The sequence below is a fragment of the Rhopilema esculentum genome, chromosome 7, assembly GCF_057945365.1.
Source record: "Rhopilema esculentum isolate cy_ngs chromosome 7, ASM5794536v1, whole genome shotgun sequence".
In the NCBI taxonomy this organism is placed as follows: Eukaryota; Metazoa; Cnidaria; class Scyphozoa; order Rhizostomeae; family Rhizostomatidae; genus Rhopilema; species Rhopilema esculentum.
In genome coordinates, this window is record NC_142821.1 from 1,481,807 (window position 1) to 1,502,939 (window position 21,133).

Consider the following 21,133-nt stretch of genomic DNA (forward strand, 5'->3'; position numbering starts at 1 on the left):
CGCAAGTTGTTAATGGGGGTGGGGTGGGGGGGGGGGGTGGGTGGTCATGGCAAATTTAAACTCGTAATAAAAGTGAAGGCCTCAAAGTCGCTAGTGACGTTGTCTTCCCATCGCTTAACTTTTGCAGGCACTAAGTCCATTCCGAGGAAGAAAATTACGAAATGCAGTCCCAGCTTTACAAGAGCGTATCTAAAGGGAATAACAAATCATCCCTATGGTTCGCATCTACAACCGTAATCGGAGAAGCCAGGAAATTGACTAATTTATGAACAAAGTTGTCCAGAAAGGATCAGCTACATGCTCCAATAAAAACTCTGACTCTACCATAGAGATGGACTCTACATATATCGCCTCACTCTGAAAGTTCATTTTCCAGTAAACCACACAGAGTGCAGTTAGCAGCAAGCAGTAGGGCGGGATCTTGGTAGGGGAGGTATTTGGAAAACGCACGATACCGCGGCTGAAGGTTTTCTATTTGGCCGATACAACTACCTGAATACAATTCCTTCCAATTTCAGGAATCTCTTTGTCAATGTCAGTAGATACTGCCTATCGCGAGCCCAAGTCGGTCAGGCGGGTAAGCCACTACACAGTCGAGCATAGCAATTCAGGTTTTTCGTATCGTTTATGCACTATACATTCACCTGACCGAATACAAAGATGAAAATTCAGATCAAACCGAGGGGGGGTTGGGGGGCTTTAGCCTATGTCTTGCGTATTTATCAAGCTTTCTACCAAGTCGATACTAGGTATGAACCCTCTTCATGGCTTCGTTCTTTTTGGGAGCCTCTTGCAAAAACCAATTTGTTGCGCGCATTATAAACCGATAGAAGACCCAAAGTGTTTTGACAAGCGAATTAATAATTAAACACGAAGACTAAAAAGTATGCCCTGGCCAGCTGAGCTCATTTAGGCCGGAAAAGGGAGGCGAAAGTGGTCAGGAAGGGCCATAGCATAGACACTAAGGTCGATGGCCAAGAAGTTTTGGTGATCTGTGGAAACAAATCTAGTCTAAGATCTTGCAGCGATTAATAGCCAATAATTACACTATTAACCTTCGTTTTTTGTTTATATCTGTCTGTTTTTACAGCCTTTACCAAACAGCTGATAAGAGAAAACGAGGAAACTGTTAAATATTCGTGGCCATGTGGGAGGACATGTGCTGCCGTTTCCATACTGTTTCAGCATTCTCAGCAAATATTTTACGAACACCATTACAGGTAGTTAACCAAAGCAGACTTCAACAAAATGAACAATTCTTTTTATCAGCAGCCGTTATCGGCATTTTGCCTACGAAAACACATGCTCCTAGAAAATTGCTTTCTAACTTCATCAAAATTCAACGAATCCGAAAAGACATAGCGAGAATGTTGCACGATAAGCATATTATTTAAAAACTAGACAGATCTCCTTGGGTGCATGCTGGGGTCTCTAGACCACTAAGAAGGAGGTTTCTTACGCCTTTTACGAAAAAGAGCCAGTAGTGAAAAAGTCTTTGAAAAAATTGAAAGCTTCCAAGGCTCAATTGAATGATTTAGAATATGGTTTCCTATTTTCATAGCCCTTTGCAGCTTTACTGGTTGCCCCGATTTGTAAATGAAAGATATTGCTGTTGTCAGGCAAAAAAAGCATACAGCTCCACATTCAAGGAGAAACATTTGGGAGAAAACTACCACAAACTAATCAAGCCTTGTCAATATCTAATGTTAGAAAAAATATCTAAAATAAACAACGTGATGAGACTCGGAGAAAAAAAAGAAAAAAGGTCTCAACTGGCTGTTTGTCATGCGAGCGCCTATAGCTTAAAACTTTAGTCGTTTTAATCCCAACTCAAGTTGTATATTTGTTATTTAAATTTGAGAATGAAACTTAGATTACAATCACAGGATTCTCAAGGCGTGTTTTCTTTCTTGGGAATGTGGGGAGTGGCATTCTTATGTCACAAAGCAACAAATCAAATCAGAAAGTAAACAATTTATCAATAGTTAAAAAACAAAAATAGAAAATCCTCTAAATACTAGAAGTTGATTGAATGAGGAGATTCAAAAGCAAACAAATACCTGGGAGCCTTTCTTTTTTCTTGTCTTTTTGTATTTCTTTTTAGCTATTTCCAAAACTAATGAAATCATAATTGTCACGTAGTTGGCTACCTAGAAATAAAACAAAGTCGACTGGAAATTGCATTTGAACGAAAAGAGTTAAAAAGAGTTAAAAATCGCAAAACGGACAAAAAGCTTTATGCAAACATCGCAAAATATTCTCAGTTGTGAAAATTGAATTATTTCGTCTATCGACATTATTTCATCTGTTTCAGTCGTTATAATGTGAATGATTCAGACCCTGTTAAAATATCTACTACAACTACTGTCAAAATATTTTACACAAGGAAACACACATTTAAACATACTTTGTAATCCGATTTAGTTCAGTTCTTTCCAATAAGTCAATTTGTATTAGTTTTAAACATTATATTACTCCCGTTTATGGTGGTGAAAACATCGAATTAAAGTTGATTCTAGCTACAAGTGGTGTAGTATTATAATAAGGCTAGCACCCAACACGGCCTGTCTTAGAAAAACACTTTTTGTTTTATGGAAGCCTGAAGTTGAAATTTCCATGAACTCAAATACCTCGATCAGCAAACTGACATCTTCCAAACTTGACCCGTTGAATATATCCTTCTCGAGCATTCGCAAAACTAGACTTTCTTTGCACCTTTTGAACGTTTCTACAAAGCAAAACGATAAGCAGATTTATTGTTGAAATAGTCTGATTGCAAGAAATAATTAAAAGCCATTTCTCTTCTTTTACGGTCTATAATACTACCAAATACTTTTCCATGGTGATTCACTGATAGTGAAACTTGAAGTAGCAATTTAGAACCACCCTGTTTTATTGACATATCAAAGATGTACGGCTCTTCCTATACAGCACTCTGCAATAGATCAGTTGAAAACGATATTAGTTAGAATTTGACAGATACGGTCAAATCATGCTATATTTAGACGTGGTATCAAAACTGAAAAGGTTTACTTTTATGATGCAAGACTTCAATGGAATATCCCCAGCAATGGGAGTTCACGGGGGCGACTATAAATGTAGTCGTCTGCATCGCAATGCCCCTTTGCTGGGAGATATGGTTTAGCTCCAACCGTCAAACAAATGACTATCGTAGCACAAAATTTTAAACCAAACAAAGTGTCGACTTACCTTGGAACCATGTGATTAAGGTATTCACATGTCCATTTACATCATCTTCCATGGAAGAAGCCTCTACAAAAATACAGAACGGATACTAGTCTATGACAATGCACCTCGCCATGATCAACTAGCAACCTGCCACTACAACATATTGGATTAAAGGCATTTTAGGCATGACGTATTCTGAAGCCAATATGGCTTGATCCTACGAGCTGTAAATACATGTTAGTTGTTTGCTTACAAACGTTATACATAATTTCGCTGCTGCATTACAACTTTCCATTCAAAAAGTTCCTTGTAACAAGACAAAGACACTGCCAGCTATATCCTATGTCTTCCAAAGGAGCCACAGTTTTTTCACAAAATCTGAATTCAGTTTACAGTAATATGTATAGATCATGATTTTATAACCTGTTTTGAAAATGCTTGTTTCAGAATTTTGCTGCTTGTTCACGGACATTTTCATCAGATTTCAGTGGTACTTATAATAAAGAGTTACACATTAAATAAAAGAGGATTTTCCATCACACACATGAAAGATTTCTGCTAGCTTCAACAAAAATGCATTTCATGTCTGATTCGAATGTTTCCAAATGATGCATTGAGTGCATATATTTTGTGAGCTTGAAATTTATATCAGGTGAAAGTGCATTAACGAAACGTATTGAAGAAAAAAGTTTGAAGTTAAATTCATAAAAGATAGATGTTTCTAAATGTCAAACAACAGGTCACGCTGAAGATAGCGTTTGCACCAGTCATCTCGAGTAAAAATCCTTCGAAACAACCAATTCGACGAAACAGGGAAACATTTTATTAAAGAGTAGTGCAGATAAGCGACAGTAAAATGTATGATAAAGGTCGTATGATAAGAAACACGCAAGCTCAGGAAAAATAAAACCATGCATTTCTGGATAGCAAGAACATATGCGGACGAGCAGGAGTAAATATTTAAACATGATTACCATCATTGGCGGATTTTTAGGTCAGAAAAAGCACTATAGTCATTTTTATCTGATCATAATGAAGTTTATCTGGATCGAACTGTTGAAAAACCCGTTCTTTAATATGTAAATATTTCATCAAAACAAACACAGTAACTGAATCGTAGAGACTGAGATTATTCATGCTGGCGAATGGAAGCAAAGGATGAAACTCAAAGGCAAAACAAAGAAAAAACAACGCACGCATACAGCAGGGTTCCGAAACGCTTCAACTATGGTGCCACAAAACAGGATTAAATAATGATCATTGAGGAAATATTTCACTTGGACTTAAATCAAACACAAATAAATTGCAATCATTTTTATCAAATTTAGTCGTGAAAGTAAATACGACGGCTTTCATCTGTGTTTATAATGAGCAAATGGTGGTAGGATATCAAAACTGTTGATTGGATTATACTAGAGATTTTTTAAAACTTTTGGGAAATGAAAATTTAGCGTTTAGATTGTAAGAAAGATGCATTGACTTTTCAGAGTGACACAGAAGAAACTGACAGTCTGGCTTTGCTGAAGTCTGCCACAAGTTATAAGGTATCGCCTTGTTCATACATTTATGAAACCAAGGGTTTCCAGCCGATGAGAAATTTTGTTTGGGGATACAAAGATTTGAAGGAGAAAATGGTCTGAAGACAATAAGGTCAAAGGGGCCAAATGGAATTATCAGTCGAGAGCCCTAAGTTCAAATATCGATGTAGGTAATCCTTGTTCGACCCCATTTTGGCCTGTTTTGACCCACACCTGCAAATGATTTTGCTTTAATCTTTAAGAGACTGTACGGTAATTTATACAAATAATCAAGCAAATTCTATAATGAAATTAAAAAATTTTGAAAATTTTTTTTTCGAAGGATTGGAACGAATTCAAACACACTCAGTTAAGACTCAAATTCATTTGCCTTTGGCACCATTCAATATGGAGCCATCCTTTGAAGAGACAACTTGAGAAAAACGGGCAGTATCATCCTGAGATTTGATGATGGGGATTCCAGTTCAAAAAAAACATGTTTTAACAGATCTTTAAAAAAGAAATGTTCGGAACAGAAGCTAGTCAACTGAAGGCAATTCTGCGCAAAAATACTCCAAAGGTTTATAGGCGGAGGGCTGTACACAAGCTGCGTAATTGAAAATATCTTGACGTCAGGGTTCAGTTGGAAACCTTGGTTGTTTTCTTTGCTTAATGTTTAAAATAAACCGAGTTTTCTACGGCCATTTACATATAAGGGTTAAGATTTTGCGTAAGTATTAGCATGATTGGATTAAAATCCTATAAATTTAGTAAGTCTAAAAAGCCGGGTAAAAAAGGTTCGTCTTAAAGAAAGATTTTGATGTTTGTTTGATCTGAATATGTAATCGCGTGATTAAAATGTGTTATTAAGAACAATGTTCTCTTACTCAATTAAAAAAAAGTATTGACAGGGCCCACGCCATGAAAGTGGGGGGGGGGGGGGGCAGGGCTAGCAAAAGTATGGGGCAATGCTTCTTTCCCCTTTAACTGCAGCTTTAAAACCACTTGCTTCGCGCCGACCCAGCCCCCCAGTGGCGCTAGCCCTAAATTCCGGCACAGCAAACGGTCAGTTGGCAGTTACCGGTCAGTTGGCAATTACCGGTCAGTTGGCAGTTACCGGGCAGTTGGCAATTACTGGTCAGTTGGTAATTACCAGTCGGTTGACAATTACCGGTCATTTGGCAGTTACAGTTTAAAGGTCCATATTTGGTAGAAAACCAAAACTGGATTTTATTTGTCCCGAAATCAAACAAAAGGTGATAAAATCACATAACGATAATCTCACCAGAAGTCATCTTTAACATATGCAAAATTTTTGTGATCTCCAGCAATGGCTCGAAGTAACTTCCTTCTATCATTTTCTTCCATCTTGAACTTGGAGGGCCATGACATGCATAAGCACAACTCAACTAAGAATTAAAAGGGAAGAAATTATGCACAAACAAAAGGATGCGTAACGGCGGAGTTTAGCAAAAGGCACCTTTAGCTTCCATAGAGTTCATTTTGGGAGTACCATAGAGATGATCTATTTTGTTACAAGAAAAACGCTTTTAGTAAAATAATGGATGCAGATTACAGTCACTGCCTACTGCTATTTTCATTTGGATTTAAAATAACCACACAATAAACCCAAGCGATTACACTCTAATTACTTGGTAGAATGGTAACTAAAAAAAGCAAACAAAATCGAGATTGGTCCAAGGACAGCGTTTGGAAATCAAAATCCTTTATATATCATATTTATATATCACAAAATAATTATGACGCTTGAAATAAATGCAAATCATTTAAATCGAATTGCTTCGCAAACAAAACAACAAAATTAACCTTAGCTCAATTAATACAACGTTACTATCTAAAGATATAGCCACCAAAGTCTCCTTTAGAACTGCAAGGTTTCACAGATGTTGCTTATTCGCTTTTATCCATTCTGATGTTTTTCAATTAGGTATTTTAACATTAAACATTTTGTACTCCATAATTTGTTACAGCATATGAATTTTTTCGTACAATTTTCTATTCGTTGAATTCTAAAATCTGTCTTGCATCTGCATCCATTCCCAATAGATTGTTGAGATCTCTCATTTAATTTTTTATATGTACGAAAGCCGTTCATAGACATTAATGCGAGAAAGAAAATATAAATAAATTACCACACTTTTGGTTTATAGAAAAGGACGGTTCCTCCGAGCTCATCAGCCAACTGTCTGATGATCGCAAAAAGCGTAAAACTCAGTGTGGCATCCTACAATCCCGGACACAAATAGTTGGGACTTCTCAAGGAAAGTTGATATTTTTCTCTTTCCTTTGAATAATAACTTTTCCCTCCCCCAAGTCAATGTTAAATGCATGCTTTTGAAGGAGAAATGACAGAACTACAAACCAGCATTGATTCTGAGGGAAAGGGGGTATTCGAATTTACAGGGGCAACGTAAAGTATATAGTTGCAAAAACGAATGATAAACGCAAGTGACGTCACATGCTCAAATCACTTTGCTGATCCTAAAACGAGCTCACGGTCCTTAACCTCGTATACCGCATCTTGACCCCGTTGACGGAAATGAAATATTTTTTTTAAAACTCTACAAATAAATGAAACCCGATTTTACCTTTTCTGCATTTTCTTCTAATTCTTTTGCCTTTTCAACTATACCATTAATTTGTTGTATAACAGCTTCGAGATCCTCTGGAACATCATCTTTCGCTTCATTCCCATTTGCCAAATGCTCAGTCTTTGAGGTATCAGATTCGTCGTGGGCGATGCCCAAAACGCGGAGAGAAAGACAACGAAATCGAATCCATAATACCTACAAGGAGAACGAATCACTAAAACACGTATAGAAGTGTATTAGAAGCGCTGTTCCTTATCTAATTGAAACACGCCAGAAGCTGCTTTCGTGTATTTTTTTCTATAACACTCAAAACAAATACAAAACTCAAATTAATTATTGTGGAGGTGGAGGCAAAAACATAACGTTATCGAGTTGCCCCCACACCAAACATTACAAATATTCCTATACTTGAAAAAAATCACTATAAATACACTTTAAATACACAATACAACACAGCACAAAATAACACAATACAGTACAATACAGTACAATACAGCACAATACTACACAATACATCACAGTACTGCACAATACAGCACAATACAGCACAATACAGTACAATACAGCACAATACTACACAATACAGCACAATACTGCACAATACATCACAGTACTGCACAATACAGCACAATACAGCACAATACAACATAATACTGCAGAATACAGCACAACACAGCACAATACAGCATAATACTACACAATACAGCACAATACTGCACAATACAGCACAATACTGCAAAATACAGTACAATACAGCACAATACAGCATAATACAGTACAATACTGCATAATACAGCACAATACAGCATAATACAGTACAATACTGCACAATACAGTACAATGCAACATAATACAGCACAATACTGCACAATACAGAACATTACAGCATTATACTGCACAATACTGCAAAATACAGTACAATACAGCACAATACAGCATAATACTGCACAATACAGTACAATACAGCAAAATACTGCACAATACAGTACAATGCAACATAATACAGCACAATACTGCACAATACAGAACATTACAGCATTATACTGCACAATACAGGACAATACATTACAATACTGCACAATACAGTACAATGCAACATAATACAGCACAATACTGCACAATACAAAACATTACAGCATTATACTGCACAATACTGCAAAATACAGTACAATACAGCACAATACAGCATAATACTGCAAAATACAGTACAATACAGCACAATACTGCACAATACAGTACAATGCAACATAATACAGCACAATACTGCACAATACAGAACATTACAGCATTATACTGCACAATACAGGACAATACAGCACAATACTGCACAATACAGTACAATGCAACATAATACAGCACAATACGGCACAATACAGAACAATACAGCATGAACTGCACAATACAGGACAATACAGCACAATGTATACATCATCGTGACAGTTCTGGACCATAGAATTCAATCTACCAGATATAGCAGCCAACGGCCATAAAGAATTTATTGAAATCGTTTAGTTTGCCTGACGAATTCAACGGTGCATTTCAGTATAAATTCGTTTGCATTCTCAATGTAAGCATCACGTGTTTGCTAACAGTGAAGAGGAACAAGCACAAATCATTAAAAATAACTTGCTTAATACGGTTATCAAGTTTCTCGTTTCTGCTTAAACTTTGGATTTTCTCTAGTCATAGAAATCTCTTTCTTTGACTTGAAGATCGCTAGCGTACTTCTCCTTATCATCAGACCTTGAAACGTAGGCAACAATCGCATGCAATTAGTCTGTATTAAAAACTACATCCAGGCATATATCAAAAACAATAAAATATCTAACGAGCAACTTAGATTGAAATTTTGATAAGCTTTGCACAAAACGTTCAGGAATTATTGTGCGGAAAATTTTCAAAGTTCGTTAATATTCCTTTACGGGTTCAAAAATTTCATTTCCACATGTAGCATATTCAAATTGAATTTGCCATTCATTCGCGTTTGAATTCACTTCTCTGTGAATACTGTCTTCAGAGCTTGCGCCATCAAGCAGAAGAGCCAGTATTATGTCATAAAATAAACAAATATCCGGATTCGTGGATCTTCACGATATTCAGCTTTGGCGCAAATTAAAAAAATTCAAAACTAGAATGCAAACTCCTTAGGTAACGTTTTCGATGACGTATTTGTCGAACATGTGTGGGAGGAAGCCGAATCCGTTAGAAAAATTTGCTACCGATGGGTATGTATGTGTACTTGTTACAAATCATGATAATGTAGAATAATTCTATAAGGTATCTTCAAAGATAGTCTGGTTGTGGAGCCGGTAGCTGCGGGTCACTCATAAACTGTTTAGATATCCTAAGAACAAAATCATTAAAAAGAGCGAGCTCAGTATCAAAATGGTGAATGAGAAAGCAAAAAAGATGGTTGTTTTGAGCTCTAGAATTTTTGTGCTTAATTAAAAAAAAACTAAGGCGACATAAATAGTGAAAAACCACACGCTATCATTTTCGGTGATATACTTATTTTTCAGCCTTTTTCAATAAAAATATATAGGTTGGAATGGCCATTATCCTAGCGAATATAATACCTACCTACGTTTAAATGATAGAACAAAACAAAACATTTATAACAAGTAAAACATTCCCAGGAAAGCATAGGAGCTTCTTTTTCATGGAATACAGTAAAAACCCGCATAAAAGAAATTCATTTTCTCGGATCAGGCTACCAGTTCTCATACATGGGAAATTTTTTTAAAAAGGATAGTAAAAATGGCAAGAAAACAAAAAAATCAGGAGCCTTAAAAAGATATTAGTTGGTAGGGTGTGTTCCAACCTACACTCCGTTCTGATTTTTCATACCCTTGAATTAGATAGTGTAGGCATGAATTCAAATCACTATGACACAGATAATGAAAAGTGCGCTTCAAAAAAAACTAGTTGAAACATCTCTCACGCAGAGATTCTCGACGTGATGTAAGTTATTCTTCAAATCTATTGACATTAAATAATTTAATTGAATAGACAACTCTGATTTGTGCAGATCTAACTTTCTGCTTTTGAAAATTTTATATATTTTTTCTAACTATAAAATATAAATAGTTGTTCAATATAAATATAAAAGAGTTGTTTATAGAGAATCATCATGAAAATCACCCTCGAGTGACTGAGGCCATCCTCTGTAAATATTTGTATTATTATTATTTTTATTATTAATATAAATGCTTCAGTGCATCAAATCATATGTTGATGAAAGTTTACTTGCCTCTAAAGCAAATGATTGTTGAATATGTTCTTTAGTCGGTTTCCTAGAGAAAATGAAAAATATATATCAGTCTCTAAACGGTGCTAAAATCTTTTACAGAGCATCCTGTCCAAAAAACCCGTCCTGTGAAGTTCAAACTAAACTTAATTAAAAGATCCCTTAAAAGAACAGCTTTTGATAAACACTGGCTTGCTTGCACCCCTATCACCGTATTGTTTTTCTTTCCTTGGAAACATTTATCAGTGAAAGTTTACTTTCTATATAGAATGTCTGAATGCAGGTTAAAACAGAAGATAATCTAATTGTAATGATTTAGAAACAAAAAAATTTTCGAGGAGAGGCAGGTAGTTTTTGCTGAACTCCTACAATAAGGTGTATGTGTGTATATATAATTCGCCACACAAAAAGTATTTACAAGTTATAAAAGTTAAAAAGAATATAATACAATAATTTACATTAAAAACAAAAAGATAGACAACCCTAATTTCAGGGGCATTAACAGGTCTAGCTGACCTTACTTCCATGATGCTCCCCTTAAAGGTATTGGTTTATCAGGAAAAAGAAACGATGAGAAATAGGATGACACAGGATTTTTTTACTGCTGTTAATTACAAGAAATTTGTTAATTTAAGGTAATGAATACTAATTCCTAAAATTTTCATCAAATTAAAAGTGGTTGACAGAGCAAAAAATGATAAAAGGGGGCAAAACATTCCACGTTTCAAGCCTATTATAAAATGAATTCATTTTTCAAATAAAAATTTGAACAATTAAACGCTTTAACGCTTTAAAATAAAAATGAGTAAGGGCAGGGTCACTATCCCAAAAGCAAAAAGAAGGAGGTTTTGCTGTCTGGAGGTTTTGTAATTTGACTTGGCGATGACATTGTCCGAAGGTAACCTAAACTCAATTAAATACATTGTCTGAACACTAAAGATGAAACATTCCTAACCATTCTGGGTAACAGAAAAAATAGCATACAGAGTCTGGTTCTCTTTAGTTGATAATTTGGTTATTCAGAAGTCAATAATTAACGTGAATATCATTTACAAAAATGAATGTGAACATCCAGGATCCATTCCTAGTGGTCTCTAAATGATTGCTGAACTGCCAGTGTTTACAGGCAAAAAAGTCCCAGAAAACAGTAGATAGCTCATACTAAGTAAATCGAATCAAATTTATCGATAATTTATCAAAACCATGTTTGATAAAATTCGATTATTTTCAACATCCCTTGGTCGGTTCCGAGTATGAAATTTCACGCTCGTTTGATGTGATCTCAGAGAGTATTACTGGATTCTATGATAAACAGCGTTGCTTTTGTGGGTGTGTAACAGATAAAATCATAGATTAGTAAGAAACAAGCGTAAATACCTGCAAGGAGTTCCATAGTAGTTAAGTACGTTGAAGTCTCTGTTGTCCAGGAGACCATCGAAATGATTTGCTATTGAAGGATATGTGAGTCGTTACAAAGATCCTGCTCGCAGCACAGGACTAAAGTTATTTGTGAAGGAGAGGATTTGATACGAGTTCGAGGTACGCAATGAGATCGTAAGGATGACAGGTAAAGCATTTATTTTTAGGTCATAAGGAAACAAGAGAGGCGGCAAACAAGCTCGCCTTCAGACGTAAGAGGTAAAATCTAACATTAATTTATGAATCAATTTTTGAGACGGGAAAACGGCATGTTGTTGTTATAATTTAGTCTAGACTGAATGAAATAATTGCATTTTGTGGTACCCTTGTGGAGAATGAAAACAGGTTACATAAGGCCATTGCCGGATGTGATCTATCGATATCATCAAAGTTAATTTGATTTGTGCTACCAGGGCCTTTGAAAAGATGTACAGAAAGCAAATTGGGGGTAACAGATTAAATAACATTACAGATCCAGAAAGGAAGGGAAGATCAAGAATCGGAAATAGGTGCATAACACAAAATGGATCAACAAAGATTTAAGTAGAAGAGAGGTGTTTGCAAGGTAAAGATGTAAGAGGATATAAATCACAATTTCCAAACTTCAAAAAATTAAAGTAAGAAATAGCGAAATAAGTAGAGATTGGTGGTTTTAAGTTTTTTAGATGGTAAATGTTTATAGTAGGATAAAGTTTATCTGAGTGTTTATAAACCAACAAAGAGGACTTCACATGAAATAAAGTTATTGAGATTTCAACATTCAATATGAGAGGTACAAACAAATGAAGAAAAGTCACTGCATGTCTGTGTTGAAAATATCTGAAGATCAGTGAACGGATTCCTATATTCTTTAACCCGAGCACATGCATAATGATTCAAGTCACCCGGGTCAAAGCATAAAAAAATTATTTCATGAAGACTGGCAAAATTAAAATTTTCATTGTGTCTGTGGACATGAGCTTGAAATATTAATGACCCTAGGAAGGATAAAGATTATGACTTGAAAACGTACTGAAGATAACGAAAATCAGACACTATGATAAGATAGTAAACTTTACACTTCAAATCTGCCTTTTGAGCACTTAAAACTGTAAAACCAACAAAATTGGTAAAGCAAAAAGATGAAAATAGCAATCAAGATTGATTTTACATACGAGAGGCTGGACATGAAAACAGAAGACTCCCGTCTTTAATCATCTGTTTAGCTTCCTCAAAACTAAAAAACAAATTGAGAAGGACTGGAAAAAAGTTTTCAAAATAAAAAACAAGTTTCGAAAAACCTAAGAATGCTTAAGCAGTGTATAAAAGACAATATTTAAGTCTGTTTGATATAAAATATATAATATACTTCAATTGTCGGTTAAATAAATGTGTGCATAATCGTAAATTCTATACAACTTCTTTAAATGGCCAATAAGAATTCTCTGAATTGAGTAAATCTTATAAAGGAGCAAACTTATTCTATGATTAATTTCAAAAAGCAAACCAAATGCTGTAACTTTAGGTAGTTATGGTCGTCATAAGAATTTGGGATAAAAAATGCCAAGCAACAAAGGTTTGTAACAACAAAGGACATTTCTTGGTCAAAAGCAGAGTAAATTATTACCTGTTTGCCTGCTGAAGCAAATCAAGATGGCGTTTTTCAGACAGAACCAGAGTTAACTGGACAGAAGTATTCAGACGATCTCTAAAAGCAATCATCTCAGGAATCTAAGGAAAATAAAAGAGCTCAATTATTTATGGTGTAAATGCTTGATGTTAATAAACCATTCAAACTAAAGCATTAGATAAGAAAGCGAAAGAAAACAGACGCACAGAAATTACGAATTACTTGAAAATAAAGGAGAAATTTGAAAGCCAAAGGCAGTATATGCATTATTGGTAGTAGGCAAGAGCTTAAACTTTATAAACGCTGCTCTAACTTGTAATCACTACCACATGTAATAACCGAAAACAGAAGATAGCGATGGTATGGGAGAATATGGCTCAGATCTTGATCGGCTGAGAATTCGCGCTAAATCACGTGGCCTCTCTCGCCGCTTAGCCAATCACAACAACGGAAAGTGTAAACAAGCTTAGGCCAAAGCCGAAAAATGGGCATTTTTACCAACCTCCGTTAACAAAATAACGCGTAAAATTTGCTTGCGGGCGCATTTGCGTTCTTAAGAAATGGGCAGGCCGTAGAAATCCCAAAGATCTGGCTACGGCAAATTGCTTAAAATGAATTCATCAAATTTTGTATGACATGTATATAGAATTATTGGAGTGCACCTATTGAGAAAAGCAACCTCTGGGGCAGAGTAAAATAGAGCAAAGAGTTGTCATCAATCTATCTGCATATCTGGAAAGACATTTAATTTATCTGGTCTCGGCTTTATTATTAAACAAGATTGAAAACAAAGTTGTTGCAAATAGCAATTCACGCAGATAACTACTTCCTATTTTTCGATGAACTATTTATCAAATAAATGGACAAAGCCAATTGAATTTTCGGTATCATGATTTTTTCTGGATTACTGCTTGAATGCATAAGTTGTTTCATAACAATCCTTAAAGTTCTTCTTGTACTCAAGGAGAGACTCGTACTTAAACAAACGTACTAAAACAGAAAATTCCAGCGATATTCAATTACCTTAAAAAAGTATTGAAAAGTCCTCGAAACTTCGAAGTGGAAGATTTTGAAACATATATTTCTTTATTTCTCATTCAATACGGACGACTAATATTTCCACAAAATTTCACAAGATATTGTTTATGTTATGAACATTTTTGGGTACGCCAAAAAATTCGGAAAGATTAGCCGTAAAAGTTCTCTGTAGGCCTTGAAATATTTGGTTATTAAAAATGAACAGATAACTTACAAGAATCTGTTAGAGATCGTTTTCTACTAGAATAGCAAGAAAAGTTATCGAAAAACGGAGCTTTTGCTGTGTATAAAAATTATTCCGCATAAGAACTGTGAAAAATCCACAAAAGGTTATTAGACCAAAGACGTTTGTAATGACATGAATGTCTTATCTGCGAAAACTGAAAGTCGTTTAAAAGAGCTTGAGTTGAACAATTACTTAAAAAGATAAGTTTCAAGTTGCCTAAGCAAAATATGCCAGTTATAACACAAAAAATTAACCATAGCATCGAAAGTGTTATTCCAACTAGTAAAAAATTTTTGAGGATATTAAGGCCAAGATTTCATACAGAAAACATTGCATGTATCTGGAAAACGTTCCGATGCAAAACCTAAGCAATCACAACGCCATAATTCTTTTATCAACATAAGTGACATTATCACATAAATGGGTCCTGCTGGGTAAAATTATAGCAAAATATAATGGTGGCAAAAGAAAGCAAGCAATCTATCGCTTCAGAAATTTTAACGAAAGAACAGCCAAACGCTTCATTAAATCAATCGTATAAGGAGGGAACGAATTTGAAAGCTCAATATTATGAAGTTGCGATTGGGGAAGGACGTAAACACGTGCTCAGTGAAGGCCTTGGAAGGGATGTTTTAAGGCAGACCTTGGAAGAGAGGTTTAAAGGCGGACCTTGGAAAGGAGGTTTAAAGGCGGACCTTGGAATGGAAAGGTAAAGGCAGACTTTGGAAGGTAGCCTAATGCATACCTTGCGAAACGCCCCATATCTGTAGGCGGCCACTATCTGCTCTGGTGTCTACAATTACAAAGTAAAATGAAAACATTATATAATCGAAAAACATTCACATCAATTATAACAACATTCGTCCTTCGTGCAAAAATCAAACCGAGACACCATAAAAGTTAAAATAGTATTATCTAGTTTATGAGATTTAGCATTGGATATTTTTAGCAAGACTGGATTTTCGCATTTAAGATCTGCAACAAACGAAATCTCTAACCCAATCATCGAAAACAAAAATGGAAACACATTTGGCATACTCACATCCTTCTGATTTGCGTGGAAAAACTTCAAAGTGGCAGAATAAAACGTCGATGCAGACTGAAAATGGCACAATGGTTGCTCAAATCGTGTTATTTTATATCTGAAAAAAGAAATTTCTGAAATAACAACTTTTTTGGCGTCACTGTAATGCTGAAAGTTGAACTCACTTAAATTTAAGCGAACGACAGGTGTAAAAACCTTCGAAAACGGAAGATAATCAATACCTTAAGGCTCATTAAGAGCCGTTTTGAATGCTGAGTTGTGGTATATGATGCATCATTTTTGGTATAAAGTAAATAAGATAGGAAGATTTCATCTTTTTGGTCCCAGGATTTGATTACGATTCGATGCGGTTAAAGGTTCACTGTTCGCAACTTGTGAAAATGACAGCTTGCGTATTGCCATGTAACAAAAAATTAGATTTTGCACAAAAAAATAACAGACATGAAACTTCCTTTCTTTGCCCTTCTGTTAGCCTATGGCCTACCACATATTTTTGTCATTTAGGAGGAATTTATCGTTTGAAAATAAAATATTGCATCTTTATTGTTAAATTTTCAAACTCCCCCCTCCCCCCTCTAACTAATTGCGCATCTACAAAAAGCATAAGTCCGGGTTTAGACGCGAGTGGAAATAATGAGAAAAAAAGGTTGGTTGCAGAGGAAATTTACAGCATAAAAACAAAACAGGTTTTGAGTGGAACTAACCCTAATGTATCTAACATAATATACTTGATCTCAAGCTCTTCGCCTATCTTTAAGCACGGCCCAAAAGCACCTAAAACGAGTAAAGGTTAAACAACTTGAAATTAACAAATGAATCGATCAACAAAAATCTTTGTTTTGCGAATCTTAAGGAAAGATAATATTTTAGAACTTTTATACGAAACAAATCCATAAACAAACTTTATCTGAAAATTTAGATAGGGTTATGCGCCAGTACAGGAATAAATGGAGCAAATATTCGAAGTAAAATGTCACAAGTGAACGTCAAGGACCTTATTAAAAGACCTGTTCTCATCAGAGAATAGCAATTTCAACATGTCTGACATTTCTGCCAGCTTTGAGACACCTTGTCACTAAAAATTAAGCACCTTCCCCTTATCACTCTCACCAATCAAATTTAATAAAAGGCTGATAAATACTATGATTTCTCAAGTAACTCAGCAGTGACATTTGAGATCAGTATTAGATTAGATTTAAAGATACAGAAATTCTACGGCCTTTAACAACCCTCGATCATCTCACCTAGACTACAGTAAATTGCCATCTTTAAGACTTTGAACTCGTGGTTTGACGGGCTAGTTCGAGAGGCTTCTTCAAGAATCAAGAGTATATGCCATACCATTGCTTGCGCTTCTGATAAGCCAAAAGAAATATAAACCGTTAATTGTTGGACTATACTTCCTTCTTCAGTTAAGTATAAGAAAGAAAATATATCTTCTCATACTATTATTTATTCGAGAAGCAAAGTCTCTGGTTTGATCACTGCCTGTATAAGGACTGAATAAAAAAGCCAAATAATTTAATGAAAAGGATCAAAGGTTTAGGGTTATCGAGGTGCTTTGATGGTTGTCTGTAGTAGAAAAAATATGTTATCCTTAAGCTAAAAACCAACTAACTACAACGTGTTCCGTACCAGGTACATTGATTGGGTCACCTACCAACCCGGATGTAGGTGTTTCAATGTACAGGCGATGGCGATGGGCGCGACCCTCATCGTCGGTGAACATTTGTTTGCCCTAGCGTTTCCACTGGTACTCATTTACCGACCTCGAAAAGATGCAGAGCTGAGTTGGCTCTGCTGTGCTAGTGCTTTAGATCGATGGTATAACCTGACTGGGAATCGAACACAAGTCGCTTGCCTGGTAGCTCAACGGGCTATTTATTGAGCCACATCCTTAAGCGGAAAGTATAAAAAATCGCCTTAATGAAAACACAAGGTTTTTGATCAATTAACAGAAAATTAAGGCAGCTCGAATTTGAGCATTTAGCAAACGAATCAATTGAAGTTGCTGCTCTTTTGACAAAATACTTCCTGAAAACCCGCTCGTCTTCAGGCTTTCCATATCCATCTCTACCAAACTACAAAGCATAACTCAAAGCAGACTTCCATTGAAATGCAACACAAGCAACACACATCAAAATGCACTACCAAAAGTGGTAAATGCCACATAAAAATAAAGAATAGCACCTTGCTTGTTAGGTATGTCGATGAGAAGATACGCAGCCAACAGAGCAAGTGTATCCACGGGTTGAGTATCTGTAGGCAGGTAATCTCTCCCTGAAAAACGAATTTTATTAACAACATTTAGCAATATCGTTTAGAAATCAGTTTTTCTTTCAAAATGAAAAGCAAATAGCTACAAAATTTAGCATAAGCTCCACCTCTCACATAACACATGCCTCTTATTTACATATTTGTTATATTTATTTTCATTTTAACTATCATTTTAACCCAGCTCTCCAGAAAACTAAAGCAAAGAGCAGATCTAGCAATACTGCTCTATAGTATCATATAAAATGTCTACCAAAATTACTTGAAAGACGAAGCAATTTGCGTTGAGTTTTTACATTTTTCATTTCTTTCCCGAATATTACTACTTTCGTGCACACCCCCCTCGTGCACACCCCCCCCCCAACAATGTTGACAGTTCAAGTAAATATCATACAAGTCGCACTAAACAAAGTATTTCCTCATCTCTTATATAGTTTTATAGGAAAAAACATTGTTCCCAGGGGGAGAGGGGGTGGCTGAATTTGGTTTTGAGAAGTGAAGTTAGGGTTCCAAGACTTTAGGCGGGGACAGGTACAACAGCCTCTGTCCTTTCTTCTATTGTTTTGGGAACCGCTCCAAAAAGTCCTTTGACTTCCAGTTTTCGATATTTGAGAACATAGCAACAGTGATCGTCAATCTGATTAAGGTCACCTTTTACGTATGCTACTTCAGAGGCTAAATCTCTATTTAAAGATAGTAAGAACCTTGTTTCTTTGCACGTTTTACATTAGAATCATTTAAACGGAATTTCTGACCTTGAGAAAATCCCCAAAAGATTACAGAAAACCGGATATAGTAATTGGCTACAAATTTTTCCTGGAAACCGAAACACTAATAGCTACCCATGCTGTTTAAATCCCGTTAGAAATTCTCACATTAGTTATAAATAGAGAAAACAGAGAAATGATTGTTCTTAAAAAGTCTACCAGGGGATTAACCGTATTTCCGACGATTAAAACTCTAGCTTTTAATAACCTTCGTGGCTTATTTTGAATAGGAAACAATTGTGAGAATACGTAGAAAAGAAAGGGACGATTCTTTAAACGCGCTAAAAGTAGCAGAAAATAGATTGACATCTCAAGCCAGCCGAATCAAGAGCAGACTGTTAATGCCGATTTGAAAATAAATCTCTTAGGCATCATAGAGGTAGATTTAGGGTCAGTAGCTTACGCACTCTATCTATTTTTCTATCATACTTATACAGAAATTTGAAATCTCTTTTTCTTGCTTTTTGTTAATGTAAAATTTGTCAAACCTTGAGCAAGAAATAAAAGCATATTTGCACGCTAACAAGAATCGAGAATGCAGTAAGATTTGTTTTTGAAAAAAGCAAACATTTGAGTAAACTAAAGCTATTCGTCTAACACGTTCTGACGTTTTAAACTCTGAAGATTTTCAGACGAAAAGCTTTAGTTTACTCAAATATTTGCTTTTTCAAAGCCATTTTAAGGTTTTGTACCACCAAAAGATTATTAAGATTTGTTTATTAATTAGGTTTTTAAAATTAAATTCTAAAGAGGGAGGTATGAAATATCTGCATTTTTACACTGGACAATACCACTTAAGACTATACTTTTACACTATACTATTACCTCAAAACTACTTCTAGGCCCTAAAGACTATATTCAGTCTATTACGGCCACGCCTCAATTCAAAAAGTTCAGCAAATGCTTAAAAATATTCCTTGCGATAGTATAGAGCCCAGAAATCCTGTCAAATCTTCATTTCATTACTTCCGTTAATGCTTAGAAGTAACATAAAGTTTTTTTAAAAGAATCCCGTGACGTGATTCGCTGGACATTACCTTTGCCTTGAATAACCTTTTTAAAAAGCCATTTTTAAGAACTTAACAAATTTTGAATTGGTGTTGATAATAATTTAAAAAAATTTGCAATGGAGCATTAATTTGGCTTAATTTATCGAAAATTAACAGACGTTCAAATGAAGTAAAAACCTGAATTCAAATTTAGTGTTCAAGGTGACTATGAAGGACCAGAAACAAACAAATTTTGTGAAAAAGTCTAAAAAGACAGCAAAGTGAGATACCGGACAGAGATGACATACAGTTAAAAAATGATACCACAGCTGAGAGAGATACCGGACAGAAATGACATACAACTGTAAAACAATACCACAGCCGAGAGAGGTACCGGGCAGAGATGACATACAACTGAAAAAAAGATCCAAAGCTGAGAGAGATACCGGGCAGAGATGACATACAGTTGAAAAACGCTACCATAGTGAATGCATTCCTTGTGTTTCTTCATTAGCTCCTTTGCTTTTTCCAGCCGTTCTTTCGAGGAAAGATGGTCATGTAAACCCATCCTTCTTTCGACACATTCCTTACAAATGAATCTCTGTAACGTCTTGATCTTGTAAAAAAAGAAATTGGTAGAGTAAGCCAGTTACAAGAAAAAGAGATTATAATGGACGAACTGCAGCAGTCTCAGGCGAAAACATGGTATCTGAAAAGCTTAACGACAACGAAATCTAAATTATCAATTATTCTTCTAGAAAATAATTGTAGAAAACACGGGAAAGCAGAAACAGAGCATACTTAAATACTACGGTACCAAAATAATACTGAAAAACAAACTGTATTCATCACCTATATACACATACAGCATTTCAAACATACAATCCTAATTAAAAATGCAGAAAGGTCTAAGAACCAATAGAAATAAATTAATAGAAGCAATAGAAGACTTTCAGAGATTAGCTTCTTAAAATCTATGCTTCATTTTTTTTCCAGAAAAACAAATCTCACAAAAAGGGTGGAATTTTTATGGCAAGAAATCGTGGATTACCTTCTCAGAATTTGAAGACTCCTCCGGAACATCACAAGTTCGTTCAGCCATCAATTTTGCTAGCTATTAAAAGTAGTAAAATGATAATAGTTTAGAATATGAATATAAATAAAAAACTTTCCTTGCTCTATCGCAACTTGACAAAGGCAT

General features: G+C 35.3%; 1 protein-coding gene across 1 annotated transcript in view; it reads right to left on the bottom strand.

Moving 5' to 3' along the window:
- Positions 1–21,133, bottom strand: part of LOC135683000 (N-alpha-acetyltransferase 25, NatB auxiliary subunit) — a 70,055-nt gene that overhangs the window by 32,313 nt on the left and 16,609 nt on the right. Inside the window, exons 11-26 of the mRNA XM_065198124.2 lie at positions 20,984–21,046; positions 20,413–20,548; positions 18,093–18,182; positions 17,147–17,257; positions 16,607–16,676; positions 15,900–15,999; positions 15,603–15,650; positions 13,591–13,694; positions 13,139–13,200; positions 11,943–12,012; positions 10,569–10,611; positions 7,316–7,513; positions 5,992–6,115; positions 3,211–3,273; positions 2,631–2,728; positions 2,061–2,150 (exon numbers count right to left, since the gene is read on the bottom strand). Coding sequence (XP_065054196.1) covers positions 2,061–2,150; positions 2,631–2,728; positions 3,211–3,273; positions 5,992–6,115; positions 7,316–7,513; positions 10,569–10,611; positions 11,943–12,012; positions 13,139–13,200; positions 13,591–13,694; positions 15,603–15,650; positions 15,900–15,999; positions 16,607–16,676; positions 17,147–17,257; positions 18,093–18,182; positions 20,413–20,548; positions 20,984–21,046 — 1,470 coding nt within the window. The remainder of the gene's footprint in view (positions 1–2,060; positions 2,151–2,630; positions 2,729–3,210; positions 3,274–5,991; positions 6,116–7,315; positions 7,514–10,568; positions 10,612–11,942; positions 12,013–13,138; positions 13,201–13,590; positions 13,695–15,602; positions 15,651–15,899; positions 16,000–16,606; positions 16,677–17,146; positions 17,258–18,092; positions 18,183–20,412; positions 20,549–20,983; positions 21,047–21,133) is intronic.